General features: G+C 46.3%; 1 protein-coding gene across 2 annotated transcripts in view; it reads left to right on the top strand.

Moving 5' to 3' along the window:
• The window catches only part of C2CD2 (C2 calcium dependent domain containing 2), a 70,033-nt gene that overhangs the window by 10,908 nt on the left and 38,903 nt on the right, over nt 1-20,222 (top strand). For both annotated transcript variants that reach the window (XM_054468609.2, XM_063659765.1), the window contains exon 2: nt 887-985. In XM_054468609.2, the coding sequence (XP_054324584.2) occupies nt 887-985 (99 nt within the window). The remainder of the gene's footprint in view (nt 1-886; nt 986-20,222) is intronic.

Below are 20,222 nucleotides of genomic sequence, written 5' to 3'. Positions count from 1 at the left end.
GCTAATTTTTGTATTTTTGGTAGAGGCGGGGTTTCACCATGTTGGCCAGGCTGGTCTCGAACTGCTGGCCTTGAGCGATCCTCCTGCCTTGGCCTCCCAAAGTACTGGGATTACAGGTGTGAGCCACCATGCCTGGCCTTGCTTGGAGATTTTTAATTGGAAGAACCAGAACAGATATGAGCTGACCGAGTTTCCTGGAAGGATGCTGGGGGAACATGCAGCGCCACGGGCACAGGTGAACCTTGGGGCCAGGTGGCTCCAGAGGGCTGTGAAGTAGGGGCTGAGGAGTCTACTCTGTGGGCAGCCACCAGGCGGGTTCATTTCCAGCCAAGGAATCTTGGCCACCCTCTCAGATCCCAGGGAGAGGCTAGTCCCTGGGGGGTAGGAGAGGAGAATGGGGGGGCACCCTAAGTAACTGTGCCACAGCAACCACACGCAACAGGGAGAGGTGCCTCTCCTAGACCAGAATAAAGGACTGTCCCTAGCAATCAGGGAGGACACAGCCTGGAGCCTGCTGTGCTGGGCAAGGTGCACCGCTAGACCCACAGATCCTCTGATTTGCACGAAGCAGCCCTGCCCCAAGAGTCCATTTCTTTCCTTATGCTGTCAGCAGGAAGATTCAAAACACCCTTCGCTGCCTTCCTGCAGCATCTTCAGGTTTGCTCCCGGGTTCCTGTCCTTTCCCAGCCTTCTCCCATAACTGAATCCTGCCCACTGAGCACAATCCATCACCAGCTGCTCCTTGGATGTGCAAACCTACTGATATTTAGCCATTGCTGCTATTTAGAAGCACAGAGTTAACAGAAAGATGTGTTAGTACATTTTCTCAATTTTTCAGAACTTTAAACAGATATGTAATTTAAAAGATGCTGCCCCTCTGTTCCAGGGCCCGCCTTTCCTGTCCTTTGAGGAGGACCCGCGGCAGCAGGCACTGGAGCTGGTGGTGCAGGAGGTCTCCAGCGTGCTCAGGTCGGACGAGGAGAAGGTGAGCCCGGGAGCCCTTTCCCTGCAGGAGGAGGTGAACTTGATGCAGGGGGCAGGGAGTTTGCTTTGTTTAGAATCATCGAAAATGCGGAACCCTTACACTAGGAAAAAAATCAAAACAACCATCTGGCCCATCAGCTGATGGGTAGATGAAGAAAGTGTGATCCGTCCACATAATGGGATGTTATTCCGCCTTCAAAAGGAGCGAGATTCTGACACTCGCTCCGGTGCGGATGAACCCTGAAAATACCGTGTCAAGTAGAAAAAGCTGGACACAAAAAGCCTCATATTGTGTGATTCCATTTATATGAACTATCCAGAATAGATAAACCTGCAGAGACACAAAGGAGGTTCGTGTTGTCAGGACCTGGGTGAGGGACTCTTAAGGGAAAATGGAGAGTGACTGCTGATGGGTTGAAGGTTTCATGTTAGGGTGATGAAATGTTCTAGAACTGATGGTGGTGATAGTTGTAGAACTCTGCGAATATATTAAAAACCATTGACTTGTACAACTTCAACAGGTGAATCATATCTCAGGACATCTGATATCTGCTGCTCAAATATGCACATCATGTTGTAGACTTTATATATTTATGACATATCTAGATTTATGTACATATATTTATGTATATATGAACTATGTAGATGTTATGTAGAATTCATTTTCCTGTTGCTAGCAGTTTATATGCTCGACTTACTAGACTGGTCAGATACCATAAAGCGTAAAAGCTTCTGTAATAAGTCCTAAGACATTTTTTCTCTCTTTTTTGGCTTTGTTTTGTATTGTTTTAGAGATGGGATCTCGCTCTGTTGCCCAGGCTGGAGTGCAGGGGCATCAGCTTACTGTACCCTCAAACTTCTGGGCCTAAACAATCCTCCTGCCTTAGCCTCCTGAGTAGCTGGGACTACAGGCGCATGTCACCGTGCCTGGCTAATTTTTTAATTTCTTTTTTGGCAGAAATGGGGTCTTGCTGTGTTGCCTAGGCTGGTTTTGACCTCTTAGTTTCAAGTGATCCTCCCACCTCAGCCTCCCAAAGTGCTGGGATTATAGATGTGATTCTCCATGACCAGCTGAAATTTTCTCTTCAATACAAATCTTACCCTTGTACTTATTATATTATTATTGTTGTTATTATTATTATTATTATATATTTCTTACTCTTGGGCTCTGAATTTTCCCCATTAATAAAAATGGTTTATTTGCCAGTTATATTCAGCATAACTAGCAAATCCAAAGACCAGCTCCACATGGAGAAATACAGTATTCTTGTTGGCTGCTGAATGCACTGATTTGCAATTTACAGTCTAGAGTTGTAGTTAGACATGAGAGTATGGTCTCACTTTAGGAGGGAAAAGAAGGAATCAGTGCTTCCCCCCTTCCCCATAACTCACATGTATATTTCCCATATGTGTGTATAAAGCATCTATTTTTGAAAGCATCATCTATAATGAAGTTCCATCCTCCATACCTCCTCTTCCTGCCTACAGTGATGACTCTTCTTCTAAAGTGGGGCTGCTCTCTCTTCATTTTCAGCCTGTGTTTATATGTTACTTGTGTTGCTGTATGATGTTTATGGCTCTGTCTGCATTATTATCAAGTTAGGTGTGTGGGTACCATTTAGCAGACAGCAAGGAGGGGACGCCTGTGTGGCCCTAGATGGAGGAGAGTGTTGCCAGCCCCTTCACCCCACCTCTTACGTATCCCTGTGACAGCTGGGGTATTTGTGTGTTTAACATTTTAATCATTTTTTATGTACACTTTTGCAACAAGCTTTCTCTATGTAGATCACCGTAATTTTGAGACTTCTCCAGGTTGGTTTTGTAGTTCTTTTCTTTGTAGTTCATTTTGCTTCAACTATAATTCAGGATTCCAGATGAACCTGAGCTCACTTACCCATCTCCTGTTGCTGGATAATGAAATTATTTTCTCTTTTTTGAAAGTACAGGTTGAGTATCCCTTATCTGAAATTCTTGGGGTCAGGAGTGTTTCGGGTATCAGATCTTTTTTTGGATTTTTGAATATTTGTATTATTTTTTCACTAGTCAAGCATCTCGAATCCAAAATACTCCAGTGAGCATTTCCTCTGAGCATCACATTGGCACTCAAAAAGTTTCGGATTTTGGAGCATTTCAGATTTGGGATGTTCGGATTCGGGATGCTCAGTCCGCACAGACAGGGCTGCAGCGATTGTGTCTGTTCACCGCCTCCTGACTCCTCAGACAAGCACCGGAGGATCCCAAGGGCAGGCATGAGCCTGGCGGGTCACTGGTGTGCATACTTCAGCTTGACCAAGTATTCCTGAGTCAGTCAGCAAAGTGCTGTTCCCGGTTTTCTCTGCCCCAGCAGCATAGGAGAGCTCTCCTTCCTGCATACGTCTGTCAGTACTGGAGCCACACTGTTAGATAATCCTTGTAATTAATGTGAGGAAGTCACTGGAAAGTACTGGGGTTGCAGGAGGAAGCCCATGGCAGCGGTGTGGGATGTTGAGACTGGCACAGCCTGGAGAGCTGGGAGGGCCCTGCGGCAGGTGGTCCAGTGCCCATTTTACACTCTGGGGAGCTGAGGTGCAGAGAGCCGTGGGCCTGCCCTCCTGGAGCCCGCCGCTTTGGAAGTGTCTTCCCAGGCGGTGAGCACCCTCTCTATTTGTGGCAAATAGAGACTCAATCCCTTTGTGGCTGGGTGGTTTCTGTATGGTGTTTTTGATACTTTCCCAGTTCAGAGACGACTGGAATGTTCAGGGCTGGTCTGGACAGGGAGTGGAGGAAGCGGGGCTGTGGAAATAGCAAGACTCCATCTTTAAAAAAACTTCATATTGCCAGAAAAGTGGCCTTAGACAGTAGATAATTCAATTGTAATCCTTTTAATAAATAAAATTCCAGAAATGGACATGACAAAAATAGTACATGTAAATTAAAAGTGAAAAACAGCATCGTATTTGCACGACCATGACCATAGCAGCATTTTTCATAACTGCTGAAATGTGGAAGGAACCCAAGGGCCCACTGATGGGCAAATAGATCAAGAAACTGTGGCTCGTCCACGCGGTGGAATAGAATTCAGCCATAGAAAGTGAGGACACTCTAGGCCGGGTGCCGTGGCTCGCGCTTATAATCCCAGCACTTTGGGAGGCCAAGGTGGGCGGATCATGAGGTCAGGAGTTCGAGACCAGCCTTGCCAACATGGTGAAACCCCATCTCTACTAAATATACAAAAAAAATTGGCCAGGTGTGTGGGCGTGCGCCTGTAATCCCAGCTACTTAGGAGGCTGAGGCAGGAGAATCGCTTGAACCCGGGAGGCGGAGGTTGCAGTGAGCCGAGATCACGCCACTGCACTCCAGCTTGGGTGACAAAGTGAGACTCCATCTCAAAAAAAAAAAAAGAGAGAGAAAAGAAAGGAAGGACCTTCTGACATAGGCTATAACATGAATGAACCTTGAGGACTTCATGCTCAGTGAAATAAGCCAGATGTGAAGGGACAGATGCTGTATGAGTCCACTTCTTAGCGGTCCCTAGAGTGGCCTGATTCAGACAGACAGAAAGTGGAATGGTGCATGCCAGGTGCTTGGGGAGGAAAGCGGGGAGTTAGTGCTTAGTGAGGACAGAGTTTCAGTTTGGGAAGATGCAAGTTCTGGAGGTGGATGGTGATGATGGTTGATACAACAAAGTGAATGGACTTAATGCCACTGAACTGTTCACTCAAAAATGGCTAAAATGGTCCATTTTATGTTATGTGTATTTTACCACAATAATTAAAAATATGGAAGGGTATAGAGATTTAAGTTTTCATTATTTCACATACAAGCTTTGTTTAATTTGTTTACCCTTCCTTTACCTGAGGTATGATTTGTCAATCCTTGTCAGGTGTCAATGACTTTATTTTGTTTTTAAAATTTATTTTTTTAATTGACAAAAATTGTACATATTTGTGGTATGCATCACGATGTTTGTATATATATATACACACACACACACGTGGAATGGCTAAATCTAACATATAGATGATGTCATATATTTACCATTTTGTGTGGTTAGAAATTTAAAATCTACTCTTTTAGCAATTTTCTGGTATATAATGTATTTTTATTAACTTTAGTCACCATGGTATGCAATAGATCTCTTGAACGTATTCCTTCTAAATGAAATTTGATATCCTTTAACCAATACCTCCCCGATGTCCCCAACTCCCTAGCTCCTGCTAACCACCATTCTGCTCTTGGTTTCTTTGAGTTTAACTTTTTAAGATTCTACTTATAAGTGAGATCACGTGGAATTTGTCTTTCTGTGCTTGATTTATTTCCCTTAACATAATGTCCTCCAGGTTTATTCATATTGTTGCAAATGACAGGATTTTCTTTATTTTTAAGGCTAATATTCCATTGTGTATATCTGCCACATTTTCTTTATCCATTCTTCTGTTGATGGACACTTAGGTTGATTCCATCTCTTGGCTGTTTTGAATAATGCTCCAGGTATCTTTTCCACATACTGATTTTAATTTCCTTTGGATCTATAATGGACCCTTGAACAGCATAAGGGTTATGGGCACTGACCCCTTGTGCCATCAAAAATCCATATATAACTTTTGACTCCACAGAAACTTAACGATTAATAGCCTACTGTTGACCAGAAGTCTTACTGATAACCTAGTCAATTGACATATATTTTGTATGTTATCTGTATTATATACTCTATTCTTACAATGAAGTAAGCTAGAGAAAAATGTTGTGAAGGTGGCTTATGCCTGTAATCCCGGCACTTTGGGAGGCTGAGGCGGGTGGATCACGAGGTCAGGAGTTCAAGACCAGCCTGGCCAACTTAGTGAAACCCTGTCTCTACTAAAAATACAAAAAAATTAGCCGAGCATGGTGACGGGTACCTGTAATCCCAGCTACTCAGGAGGCTGAGGCAGAGAATTGCTTGACCCTGGGAGGCGGAGGTTGCAGTGAGCTGAGATCACGCCACTGCGCTCTAGCCTGGGTGACAGAGTGAGATGCCATCTAAAAAAAAAAAAAAGCGCTGGATGCGGTGGCTCACGCCTGTAATCCCAGCACTTTGGGAGGGTGAGGCAGGTGGATCATGAGGTCAGGAGTTCAAGACCAGCCCGGCTAACACGGTGAAACCCCATCTCTACTAAAAATACAAAAATTAGCCAGGCATGGTGGTGCATGCCTGTAATCCCAGCTACTTGGGAGGCTGAGGCAGGAGAATCGCTTGAACCCAGGAGGTGGATGTTGCAGTGAGCCAAGACCGCACCATTGCACTCCAGCCTGGCAACAGAGCGAGACTCTGTCTCAAAAAAAAAGAAAAGAAAATTATATGGAAGAAAAAAATCTATTTACCATTCATTAAGTGGAAGTGGATCATTATAAAAGTCTTCATCCTCATCGTCTTCACGTTGAGTAGGCTGAGGAGGAGAGAGAGGAGGGGTTGGTCATGCTGTAGCAGGGGTGGCAGAGGTGGGAGAAAATCTACGTATTAGTGGACCTGTGCAGTTGAAACCCATGTTGTTCAAGGGTCAACAGTATACCCAGTAGTGGAATTTCTGGATCATATGGTAGTTCTCTGTTTAATTTTTAAAGGAGCTTCCATATTGTTTTCTGTAATGGCCAGAATAATTTACATTGTCACCAACAGCATACAAGGGTTCCCTTTTCTCCACATCCTTACCAGCACTTGTTATTGCTCATATTTTTGCTAATAGCCATTCTCACAGGTTTGACGTGATAGCTCCTTGTGGCTTTGATTTGCGTTTCCCTGATGATTAGTGATGTTGAGCCCTTTTTCATAGACCTGTTGGCCATCTGTATGTCTCCTTTTGAGAACCATCTATTCAGATCCTTTTCCCATTTTTTAATTGGGTTATTTGTTTTCCTGCTGTTGAGTTACTTGAGTTGTTTATTTATTTTGGATATTAACCGCTTATCAAATAAATGGCTTGTAAATATGTGATTCCATTCTGTAGGTTGTCTCTTCACTCCGTTGATGGTTCCTTGGCAGAGTTTTTAGTTTTGATGCAATCCCATTTGTCTGTTTTTGTTTTTATTGCCTGTGTTTTGGGGATCATACCAAAAAAAAAAAATAATTGCCCAATCTAGTGTCTTAAAGTTTTCCTTCTATGTTTTTTTCTGGTAGTTTTATAGTTTCTGGTCTCACATTTAAGTTTTTTCATGCATTTTGAGTTGATTTTTGTATATGTGTGAGATAAGGGTCTAACTTCATTCTTCTGCACGTGGGTAGCCAGTTTTCCCAACACCATTCAAGGTGTCAGGACTTTTTTTTTGAGACAGAGTCTTGCTCTGTTACCCAGGCTGGAGTGCAGTGGCATGACCTTGGCTTACTGCAAACCTCTGCCTCCCAGGTTCAAGTGATTCTCCTGCCTCAGCCTCCCGAGTAGCTGGAATTACAGGTGTGCACCACCACACCCCGTGAATTTTTGTATTTTTAGTAGAGACGGGGTTTCACCATGTTGGCCAGGCTGATCCACATGATCCACCCACCTCGGCCTCCCAAAGTGCTGGGATTACAGGCATGAGCTACTGCACCCGGCCCTCAGTGTCAGGACTTTTCTAGCTGTGGAGGTCAGGCTTCAGCAAGCACAGACGGGCATGCTGCAATTTGCAGATACTCGCACACTCTGGCAAGTTCAGACCTCAGGCTGCCATGGTTCCATTCTGTCTCAAACATAGGAATTCTGCTATTATCATAAAATCAATACAAGTTCATTGATGAAAACTTGAAAGACACAGAAGAATATAAAAACACACGGTAGTTGCGTGAACTGGTGATTAGCTCTGTTCATGTGTTGGTGTGCATTGCCAGTCCTTTGCTTCTGCATTTATTTTTTGCTACAATTTACACTATATTCCATTTATATTCTTTCCCCCATGTTACTAAAATTCCTCAAAAATTCTAATGAATGAACGCATAAGAGTCAAGGCTGGCTGGCGCAGTGGCTCATACCTGTAATCCCAGCACTTTGGAAGGCCAGGGCAGGTGGATCACGAGGTCAGGAGTTCGAGATCAGCTTGGCCAACATGGTGAAACCCTGTCTCTACTAAAAATACAAAAATTAGCCGGGCGTGGTGGTGCACGCCTGTAATCCCATCTACTCGGGAGGCTGAGGCAGGAGAATTGCTTGAACCTGGGAGGTGGAGGTTGCAGTGAGCCGAGATCATGCCACTGCACTTCAGCCTGAGCGACAAAGCCAGACTCTACTCGGGAAAAACAGAAAAAAAAAAAACAAAAAAAAACGAGTCAAGGCTGTGAAGCAGCAGCTGTGTTGTCCTGGTTAGGAGCAGGGTTCCTTGTTCCATTTTTTCACTTCCTCTGTGTGGCTCGGCTTCTCACCTGTAAAGATAGAGGATACTATCCACCCCCTAGACAGGCTGTGAGGATGGTACAGCACATGGAGCAATGCCAAGCCTGTGCAGGGCTCAATATTTTCGCCTACCTCTGTTGTTATTTCTGCTCATGTGTTTATTTCCTCACTGTTCCTAGAAGTAGAAGAGTAGAGGTACTTGAGAAAGAGTACGTGCATTTTTAAGGCTCTTGATACACATTCTCAGAAAGGCAACCTTAGGAAGTGGACTAGCACATGTTTAAGGATCTTGATACATATTGTCAGAAAAGCAGCCTTAGGAAGTGGACTGTTTTTTATTTTTTGAGACAGTATTTCACTCTGTCGCCTAGGCTGGAGTGTACTAGCACAGACACTGCTCACTGCAGCCTCCACCTCCTGGGCTCAACAGTCCTCCTGCCTCAGCCTCCTGAGTAGCTGGGACTACAGACATGCAGCACCATGCCTGGCTAGTTTTTTTATTTTTTCTATACAGATGGGGTCTCACTTTGTAGCCCAGGTTGGTCTTGAACTCTTGGGCTCAAGTAATCTGTCGTCTTCTGCCTTCCAAAGTGCTGAGATTATAGGTGTGAGCCACCTCACCCAGTGAAAGTGGATGATTAAATTGTATTTGTTTTGATATAATTACAGAAATAGTTCATGCTCATTAAAAAGTTAAAAACGTCTAAACTTTTTTTTTTTTTTTTTTTTTAAACCATCTACCTCCTGCTGCCGCCTGCTGGGATGGGGCTGCTGTTAACAGTGTTCTTGGAAGCTTTTTCCTGCTGGAGGAAAAGCACACACATGGACTCTTGTTTTGTTTTGCAACAATTTTCCGCGTAGCTCTTGACTTTTATGTTTTTGTGGCCAAATGAGGAAAGGAGCCCTTGCCACTGCTTTGTCATGGCTGTGGCTTGCACTGTCCTTTGAGGTGGAGTGAGCCCACCAGTTGGGTAGACGGGTTCCCTCCCCTCCCCTCCCCTTTCATGGGGCTGTGAGTGCGGGAGGAGGAGCCTGGTCGCTCTTGCCAGCCTGGATCCTATGCATGCCCACAAGGAGGAAGCCCTGTTGGGATCTGCCCGGGCTCCTGGGAAGGGTCAGTGGGGAGTAGAGCACCCTCGGGTGCTTGGATTCTGTACGTGGCCTTTTCCATTCTTGGATGAGCATCTTGGCCAAACATGACACATTTTTAGGGCACTGTTTTTTGCAAAGGCATCCAGCCAGCTTAATCTCTTGTAAAATGTCCAGGGTGAGACACTGCTTAACGTTTGTGCGTTAAATGAAAATGATAAGACACTAAGTCCTCTTTTTGCTAATACTCTTGTGTGAGTTCAGCCTTAGAACTGCCGTGTAGGGCAGCGGGTTCACAATGGTGTTTTTCTTCTCTGGTATCTAAGCCACACACCCCCATGGTCTCCAAATTTACACCGAATTCCATGTCTGCACCGCCTCGTGTTCCTCAGCTGGGCATAATTCTTGAGAAGGGAAAAAAAACTGTAACAGAACTTGAGGACCTGTGACAAATAAGAGGTAGAAAAGAAACAGGAACTTCTCATTCCAGGGCATCGCCCCTCCCTTTCAAAGCTCACACTGTGGTGTTAGGTTGCCTCTTCCTATCTTTCTAACTCAGCCTTGAGAAGGGACATGTGGTTGGCATTTGAGCCAAGACAGGGACAAGGCTGCCGGAACCCAGCCTGTCTGTTATGTAATGCCATCTCTGATCGGAAGGATAAGGCCGAGGATCGGCTGGCCTGAGCTCCCCACTTCCTCTCCGCCGACAAACCCCTGACTGGTGTTCCATCTGGAGTCTCCTTGTGGGTCCCTCTCCCAGTGGAACCGGCTGCGCTGCCCACTGGATGCCTTTTTTTTTTGGACTTTCTCCTGCCACCCCTGAAGGCCTCTGTGTATCCAAGTCATCACCTTTGCAAATATCTGCTTCATCTGCAAAACCCTCTCTGCATAGTCTACGCAGAGTACAGTCTTCCAGAGCTTGGAGCAGCTTGAGTCATCCCGCAGGACCAACGATAGATAAGTGCAGAGTTCACACCTGGCCCAGCCGCAGCTGCGGCGAGGAGCGGTCTCGACTATGTTTACTCACGACACTTTGGACACCAAATGTGTGGAGGTTTTTCTCACACCAACTATCAGTTCTTCAACTCTGGTGCCAACTGGGTGTCCTACAGTTCAACTGCATTCTGACATTACTCAGACTTAACACAGATCCCACAGGCCCAGGGCTGGGTCCCACAAGACGGCCCCCACTTCAGACACCAGGCATAAGCTCCGGGTTGCCCCCGTTCTTCTGACTGTCTGTAGATGGGAGATTTCCGCACCCCACCCCACTGAGGTTCACATATCTCACTAGAGCGGCTCCCAGCACAGAACTCAGGAAAACAGTTTACTAACTATTACTAGTTTATTGTGAAAGATATGACTCAGGATCGGCCACGTCGAAGGGATGCTTAGGCGGGCGGAGGGGGAGGGCAGGGACTCCAGCAGCTTCATGCCCTGCCTGGGCGAGCCACCCGCCCGGCACCTTGGTGTATTCACCACCTTGGAAGCTCCCCAAACCTATCCTTTCAGGGTTTTTATGGAGGCTTCATTCACTAGGCATGATTGATTACATCATTGGCCATAGGTGATTGAATGCAACCTCTAGCCCCTCTGCCCTCCCTGGAGGTGGGGTGGTGGGATGCTGGAGGTGGGGTGGTGGGATGCTGGAGGTGGGGCTCAAAGTTTCTCAAGTGACCAGCCCCCATCCTGGTGCTATCTGGGGTCCCCCCCAACAGCCCTCTTGTTAGCATATAAAAGACACTTGGCCAGGCATGGTGGCTCACGCCTGTAATCCCAGCACTTTGGGCGGCCGAGGCAGGTGGATCACGAGGTCAGGGGATCAAGACCATCCTGGCCAACATGGTAAAACCCCGTCTCTACTAAAATACAAAAAATTAGCTGGGCGTGGTGGCATGCGCCTGTAGTCCCAGCTACTCGGGAGGCTGAGGCAGGGGAATTGCTTGAATCTGGGAAGCAGAGGTTGCAGTGAGCCGAGATTGCACCACTGCACTCCAGCCTGGCGACAGAGCAAGACTCCGTTTCAAAAAAAAAAAAAAAAAAAAAAAAAAGACACTCTTCTCAAAAGACGCTCTTATCTCTCGGGAGATTCCAAGGTTTTTAAGAGCTTTGTGCCAGGCATCAGGAACAAAGACCAAACACATATCACAGGCAGCAGGCCCTGCAGGGCTATGGCATTTTCCTAAGGGAATTCTCCTGGGTGCCTGCCTTGCAGGGTATCTGCTCAGACCGGGTGTGGAAGCACGCTCCTGCCCACAGCCGCTGTGAGCAGGCTCCAGTGAGGGCTGGCTTGGAGGCAGCAAAGCATGGCCTTTAAACTTTTCTCCAGGGGCTCTCTCTGCATTCTCTTCTAGTCCCAACATGCACCGAATGCATTTATTTCTCCTAGACTCTAATTACCTTCTTACACAACAGCAACAAGTTTCTACCTATGTTGTCTTTCCTCATGTCTTGGGAGAGGTTTGCTCCAGAATGTTTGACCTAGAAGGAGGAAATTCTTATTTCCATATCTCAAGCCACCTGAGAGCCAGCCCTTCCCCTGCAGGGTCAGCCACAGCTCTTCCCTGGCACGTGGGGGTTCAGAAGCTTTTCATGGCCGCTTCCCTGGGGGTCTGAGGTCCACACATCAGTAAAAAGATGAATGTGAATCAGGGCTTAGGAATTGTGCTGTGAAAGGTCGCTCACTGAAAAAGAGTTGCATTTCTTTTAGGAAATATTGTAACCGAATACTCTCATTTTCTTTCTTTCTTTTTTTTTTTTTTTGTTTTGAAACAGAATCTCACTCTCTCGCCCAGGCTGGAGTGCAGTGGTGCAATCTTGGCTTACTGCAACCTCTGCCTCCCGGGTTCAAGTGATTCTCCTGACTCAGCCTCCTGAGTAGCTGGGACTATAGGCACGTGTCACCACGCCCGGCTAATTTGTTGTATTTTTAGTAGAGATGGAGTTTCACCATGTTAGCCAGGATGGTCTTGATCTCCTGACCTCTTGATCTGCCCACCTCGGCCTCCCAAAGTGCTAGGATAACAGGTGTGAGCTACTGTGCCCGGCCCTGAATACCCCCATTTTCTAAGAAAAAGAGTATGAGTTATTGTTGGTTTATTATTATTTTTTTCTCTTTTGTTTCTGCACTTCCCCCTGCTCCCCACTTTTTACTTAGCCCTTTAGAAATGCACTTATAGCCTCTTACCTCCCTTTCACCAGACACTGCCTACCAGGAAAGCTCACCTAACCATGTGCTCACGAGCTCCAGAATGAAACCCTCACCCACCAGGAGGTTGCCTGGAGAGAGAACAGTCGATTTACAACCCAGAGTGTGCCCATGATGAAACTCTGTCCCACTGGAAGAGTTTCGGCTATTACAACCTAGTCCTGCCCACTAAGGCACCACTGGTCACCAGCTTGGACACTCAGTAGATAAGGCGCCAAAGCAAGTTATGCAAACCCTCACCTGCTCACTTCCTCCCTTTCAAGACATTCATGCCAAGCCCCCTTTTGAAAGTGCCTGCTTTCTGCCCCAAAAGCAAAGTGGTACCCTTAAGGCAGAAGCCTGTTCCTCCCCTAAGCTAAGCTTTGGAATGCAAAGTCACTGTCTTTATACCAGACCTGCTCTTGTTCATCATACTCTGCTAGCAGCTACTGCCTGACTTTTGATTACAGTACGGTAACTGTGGCTTTCAACTTAACTTTCATTTGGAAAACTTGCTGATGAGGGCAGGAGCTGAGCTGGACACTTGGTGATCTTTGGAGACTTGAGTGATGTCACCTGGCAGGGTGTGGAGCCAGGAGTCCTGGACATGCTTTAGTTGTCTGTTTTCAGTTTCATTTCTAAATAAATGGAGGCTCCCAATGGTATAACCATCAGCTGGAACTGAAAGTTTTAAGTAAAAGTTATAACCCACCTAGCCTGGGGAAAGGCCCATCTCAGAAGCCAGGGAGACCCTGATTGGATCTGGGCTTGTTTGGGGCACTTCCTTCTTTCTCTGAGCCACAGGTTCTGTGTCTGTTGTGTAGAGGCCCCTCCCTCGCAGGGCTGTGGGAAGCAGGGCAGGCCTGTGCCCGTGCAGTACCCTGCATGGCACCTGCCATGTTGTGGCATGTGATGTCATCAGGTGTGACCAGGCCCTGGGTATAGAGCTTGTATCCATTCTCATGAGAGCTCACAACACTCCTGTGTCAGAAGCATCATCCCACTGTACAGAAGGAGAAACTGAGGCAGAGAGGTGCAGTCACTTGGCCAAGGTATGGAGCTACGACGCAGCAGAGGCTGGAGTGAACCTCATTTGGCCTCCAGAATCTAGCCCCATGTGGTCGAGGCTCCCCCCAAAAGAGGATAAACAGCACAGCTGCACAAAATAAACCATGCCGTTAGTGTGATTTTTTTGCATTTTTATTACTTTTTTTTTTTTTAACTTTTTAAATATTTTGTAGAGGTGGGATCTCACTATATTGCCCAGGCTCGTTTTGAACTCATGGACTCAAGTGATCCTCTCGCCTTGGCCTCCCAAAGTGCTGAGATTACAGGTGTGATATCACTTTTATTATTTCACTTAAGCTCATGCCCCCACCACATCCTCACCATAAAAAAGACAACAGAGATAGGGAAAAGAGAACTGGTCAGCACTATCACCCTTTGCATCTGTAAAACCACAGCTACAGACGGAACTGGACGATCGTGTGGAATTTCCCCCAGAACCTTATTCCGTATCCTCTCTAGGGGAAACCCATAGCTCGCCCTGGGTGTGTGTGGTGTGTTGTGTGCATGTGTGTTCTACCTGATGCTGAAATACGCCCTGAGAGCTGTGGGGTTGGGGGGTGGGGGGTGGTCCCCTGCCCTGTCCATAAAACTCAGGGCTGCCTGTTTGGTACGGGCACCATGATTTAAAATTGTCCACATTTGTCACTCTAGCTAGCTGTAAACAGGAAGCTCGGCTCAGTTGTCTTTTTTTTTTTTTTTTTTGCTTTGCTTTGCATGATTTGAAATTCCAGGTATTCCATTAACCTGGAATTTATGCTAAAATGCTAACAGGTTGTGAAATTGTTTTGAATGAGGGTCTTTCCTAGGGCAGGTCGTGGAGGTTCCTCATTGGAGACCCCGTCCTCTGAGATCCAGGGCAGATGCTGCCCCTGAATGCGATTCCCACGAGGCCACCTGTTCGTCTGGATGATGGTGTATGGAATTCTGGGCCGAGCCAGCCTGCAGGTGCAGCCCGACTTTGGCCTGGAGGAAACAGAGTGAGAGACCTGTGGTGGCCCCGAGGTTTCGTCGGTTGGTCGGAATACAGTGCATGGGGTGTAGGAGGTTGGTGTGGCCGAGTGGCCTGGCGCTGTCAGGAAGCACTAGCTGCCAGCCTGGAGAAGACCCACTTCCCTTCTGCCCTTCATGTTAAAGGAACCGTCTTGATTTTGTCTTTTAGTGTAAACTTGATGAAAGACAGCACATTCACAAACAGATCTTTCTGCTGTAGAATGCCCATGTTAAACTGTGTGATGCATTAGCAACACCTCCTTGCAGTGCAGCATTACTGAAAGGCTTCCTTGTTTAAAGTATGTAACAAGAAAAGGGAGGGAGAGTGTTGCTGGGGACGGGGTTGGAGTCAGGTTGGCGCAGGAGCCCCATGTGGTCGAGGCTCCCCCCAAAGAGGATAAACAGCAGCTCTTGAGGTTGGCCGCCATCTTGTTTCCAACCTTTTTCATCTCAGTCCCCTGCGAGAATTTCTTATAAAAATACATCTTTGGCCGGGAGCGGTGGCTCACACCTATAATCCCAGCAAATTGGGAGGCCAAGATGGGTGGATCATGAGGTCAGGAGTTCGAGACCAGCCTGGCCAACATAGTGAAACCCCGTCACTACTAAAAATACAAAAATTAGCCAGGTGTGGTGGCACATGCCTGTAGTCTCAGCTACTCGGGAGGCTGAGGCAGGAGAATCACTTGAACCCAGGAGGCAGAGGTTGTGGTGAGCCGAGATCCCACCACCACACTCCAGCCCGGGCAACAGAGTGAGACTCTGTCTCAAAAAATAAATAAATAAATAAATACATTTTTAAGCCGGGTGCGGTGGTCACGCCTGTAATGCCAGCACTTTGAGAGCCTGAGGCAGGCTGAGGTCAGGAGTTTGAGACCAGCCTGGCCAACACGGTGAAACCCTGTCTCTACTAAAAATACAGAAATTAGTTGGGCGTGGTGCGGCACACTCGTATTCCCAGCTACTTAGGAGGCTAAGGCAGGAGAATCGCTTAAACTCAGGAGGCGGAGGCTGCAGTGAGCCGAGATTGCACCACTGCACTTCAGCTTAGGGGACAGAGTGAGACTCCATCTCAAAAATAAATAAATAAAAATACATCTTTAGCCGTTTATTTTGAATTAGTGGGCAAACAGGATTAAATGTTGTAGATGTTGGGATAATCTTTAGCTCTAATGGAGTTTCCTTTTTAAATTGAGTCCCAGTTCCAGAGTAGAAATAGTATTTTATATCCGGTTCATACTGTCTTAAAGAATATTTACAGAGGTGAGACTCGCTTGCAGAGTGGGGAAAGACATCTGACTAGGAAATCCAAATGATTACTGAAGGGTCTTTGCCTTCATTTTACTTGGAAGTTCTTTCCTTGGGTGTTACAGAATGTGATGAAAGTGAAAAGTATTCAAGTATATAAACCTTTTGGATATATTTTCTCAGCTGCATTGCTAGTTTCTTTGGAGATAAAAGTAATTACATGATTTCCAGTTCTCTAGAGTGTTCTAAGAGAAGGAGCCGAGGCAGCTGTACAGGAAGCTTAATTGAAAAGGAAAGTGAAAGGGCACAGTGAGATCTGAAGACTCAGGGGCTCTCTTGTTGGTGAACAGTAGCGAAATATGGAGTAACTGTGCCTGGAATTTTTTGGCCCCAAGTCTAAACAAAGGAATAGTTTCCAGATAAGCGCTATTTGCGTAGCTATGTGACTATGTGAGGTCTAGGTGTTGAGGCTGGAGAGAGCACCCAGAAGGTGAATGAAGGCCTCCACGCTCAGCCTGCTCTTCAGCCTTCAGTCTTGTTTTCCCGTCCCCGTGGAGCTTCCATGGGCTGCCCAAGGCTCCCCGACCCAAACCCTCACCTGCCAACCATGAGTCCCCCCTTGGGCTTTCCACGTGGAGACCCTGACTTACCGCGAATAGCTCCCCACTCCGAAAAACACTGTCGCTTATACAGAGAGGAAGCTGTTTATTTGGAATACGAAGTTCACCCTTCTGTTGCTTGATTTTCAAATGCTTTATGTAAATAATCTTTGCTTGTTTTGGGAAAAAAAAAATCTCAAAAAAATGCGGGTTGGGGGATGGTTGGTTGTTGTCGAGGGAGCTCCCTCCTGCGGATGCAGACCTGGGCTCTGTGGAGTTCTGTCCTGAGGCTGGGGGTTCACTCCTGTCCTCTGAGGAGTTCACTGTCACTGCCGCCCGTGCTAGATAATTGCTTCTATTTAACTTTTTAAAATCCCGTATTAATAGCAGACTGTTTCAGAGGGAAACACTCAGGGCCCAGTCTGTCAGTTCAATAGAACTGGAATTCCCCGAAGAGCTCACTTGGAAAGTTAAGAAGAGGCTGTCATGACCATGGCTGATTGGGGGAGGGAGACTCTAGGGTCAAGATCAGGGTCTCTACCCACTCATGGGTATTTAGGTAGATGTTAACCCTTGACATCTGGCCACTTAGGAAGGCTAACTAGAGAGGAGGAGCTGCTTACCTGTGTCAGGTGATCCTGACTTCTGCTGTGATGCGAGGAACCCCTCTCAGCCCGTGGGAGCCTGCCACTGTCGGCATGGGTTGGGAGAATTTAATCCCTATTGTGGATAACACCGTAATACGCTAAAAGAAGATTACTTGTTTTTAAAATCTCCTCTCCATTTTGTCCCCGTCCATTTGGCAAATGGGGCATTATTTGTTAGGGTGGCAGAGGCAGGGGCTGGCACTGGAAGAGGACTTGGCCCTAGTGGTTATCCCTCCAAGTGGAGCAGGAGCAGTATTTTGTTTGGCCATGTAAAAATTTGAGGCAGGTTCAGAATGTTTCTTTCTGCTGGAATGCAATGGCACAATCACGGCTCACTGCAGCCTCAAACCCTTGGGCTCAAGTGATCCTCTCACTTTACCCTTCTGAGTAGCTGGGACTACAGGTGCACACCACCATACTTGGCTAATTTTTTTTTTTTTAAGAGATGGAGTCTTGCTATGTTGCCCAGGCTAGTCTTGAACTCCTGGACTCAAGCAGTCCTCCTGCCTCAGCCTCTCAAAGCACTGGGATTACAGGCGTGAGCCACCACACTCGGCCTAAATTGTTTCTTTAAAGAACTTTTCTAGCCGAATTCTGAGGGGAGGCTAAGAAAGGCTTGGTCTGCCCTCTAGGTTTTATTTAGAGAGTAGGGAAGCCCTAGGGCTGGGGAAGACACGCCAGGGTATCACCATGAAAAGACATCACACATTCTGTCCTAGAGTAGAATGTAGAGATTACACTACCTTAGTGATGGGGCTTGAGTGATTACTTATAAGCTTTGGAGTCCTGCATTCTAGAAGTTTTAAAGTCCTTTTATCTATTTACTTATTTGCTTGCTTTTAATCAAGTGCTTGGTTCTCTATGTATCAGGGAATGGGTGGTGGGAAGCTTTCTGCAGAACTGGATATGAAGGGAAATGAAATTCTTTCTTGCTGGGGTTGAGGCTCTAAGTCTGTTTTCTTGGTACAATGCTGATTAGCTTAGCAGAGAAGTCTCCAGAGGAAATCATGCAGTGCTCAGAGTCAGTGTCAGGTTTTTCAATTTATTTTTATTTTTATTTTTTTACTTTAAGCAGTAAAAGGCATGGGCTGTTGAGACCAAGGACAGGGAATTTTCTCAGTGTCATGCCATTGGTGCGTGTAACTCATCTGGCTACAAAGCGTGTTCCTCCGAAAAGGACTGTTTATAGATCGTTTATTTTTAACATGAATAGACAACATTTCTTACACAAACATTTTTTTGTTCTGGCCCTTTGTGAACTCTGGAGATGATGGAAATATGTAATTAACTCATGTGAATCAGTCTTCTGATCGTGGTGTTATAAGAACCGGTAGAAAGAATTGCACGACTTTCTGCCAATATTGAGAGAAGGCAGGATTTTCTTTTTCTAGCTCTGTGGCATTGAGGTATTTGGTTGTGGATGTTGGATGTTGACCCCTGCCCGGGCCGTAGTGCCCAGGTTCTGTTTTTGTTCCAGAGTGGGATGGGTCAGTGGTGGGAAGAGCTGGATCCAGGGCTTGGCTGCGGCCAGGAGCCAGCAGATGAGAAAGTACAGGGGAATGTCCTAGCCCTGAACTTGGGGGGAATAGCAGGTCCCGACTGAGTAATTATTTTGATAATCTTTCCATTTGGTATTTTAGATTCTGATAAATCCACCAGAGCATTAAAGAATTTTCTCTTCCTGTCCAGTGACTCCCTGAGGTGGAGTCAGTGGTTCTTTTGGGAATGAGGAGGTCAGTCTGACTTACCCTCAGCTCCTGGTAGCTTTGCTTTTTGGCCAAACACTGGCCACCTACGGAACCCCCTTGTGCCTGCCCTGTGGTCCAGCCCAGTGTGCCCCTCGCCTCTCCTCTCCTCCTGGCCAGTGCACACCTGGCACCTGGCCTGGTAATTATCCTACACGTGTCTGCTTGGCCCTCTGCCCCCGGGAGGGGAGCGGGGAGGGGTCTGACCTCTCATTCTAGATCAGCTTCTGTAGAGGAATCTGTGGCAGAAACTAGATCTCTCTCTGTGCCATGGTAGCTGTGAAAACCACCCCTCTTAATACTGTATGATTTATGATTTATGTCAGGAAACCACAGTTTGGTTTATTCCTGATGTTATTATCTTTCTCTGTCTGACAGGTTCTTGAACGAGCTCATTTTATAATTCTGGTTTTGGTACGGCTGCATAATTTTATAATTGTTTGATACTTTGTATGTTTTTCCAATTACTCCCACCTTTTTGAAAACCATGATAGCCTCGAAATTATTTAGGTGGAAGCAACCCCTTGTGTTCTGGGTAATTTAAGAAAACTTTTTTTACTTGTAACATCTATAACTTTCTCTTTAAGACTCATTTTTAGCAAAAGAAGATGGCTAATGGCTTTGACTGTGTACAAATGTGGAAACATTTGGGGAATTAAAAATCAGCTATTGTGGAGAAATAGAACAAGATGATATTTAAAGAAAAGGACTTTGTTGGCCGGGCACGGTGGCTCATGCCTGTAATCCTAGCACTTTGGAAGGCCGAGGCGGGCGGATCACGAGGTGAGGAGATCGAGACCATCCTGGCTAATGGTGAAACCCCGTCTCTACTAAAAATACAAAAAATTAGCCGGGAGTGGTAGCACGCGCCTGTAATCCCAGCCACTCAGGAGTTTGAGGCAGGAGAGTCGCGTGAACCCGGGAGGCGGAGGTTGCAGTGAGCTGAGATTGTGCCACTGCACTCCAACCTGGGCGACAGAGTGAAACTCCGTCTCCAAAAAAAAGGAAAAAGACTGTATTATATGTGGAAAGTTCATGATAACTAGATTTGGTCAAGACTTTAGCTCCTAAGAAAGTCATCAGGAAGCAAAGATTTAAAACATTGTTTCTGGTTTTCAAACTATATTATAGAAAAGATTTTAATCTGAATATTTATCCAACTTTGAAACTCTAAATTTGTATCCTTGCTAACGTATAAAGTCCAGATTATTTTGATATAAACGTGCCTAGGCCAGGCCTGGTGGCTCACACCTGTAATCCCAACACTTTGGGAGGCTGAGGTGGGTAGATCAGCTGAGGCCGGGAGTTCGAGACCAGCCTGGCCAACATGGTGAAACTTTGTCTCT

The sequence above is a fragment of the Pongo pygmaeus genome, chromosome 22, assembly GCF_028885625.2.
Source record: "Pongo pygmaeus isolate AG05252 chromosome 22, NHGRI_mPonPyg2-v2.0_pri, whole genome shotgun sequence".
Classification (NCBI taxonomy): Eukaryota; Metazoa; Chordata; class Mammalia; order Primates; family Hominidae; genus Pongo; species Pongo pygmaeus.
Note: the sequence above shows the minus strand (reverse complement) of the source record. Positions and strands in the feature narration are given on the sequence as shown.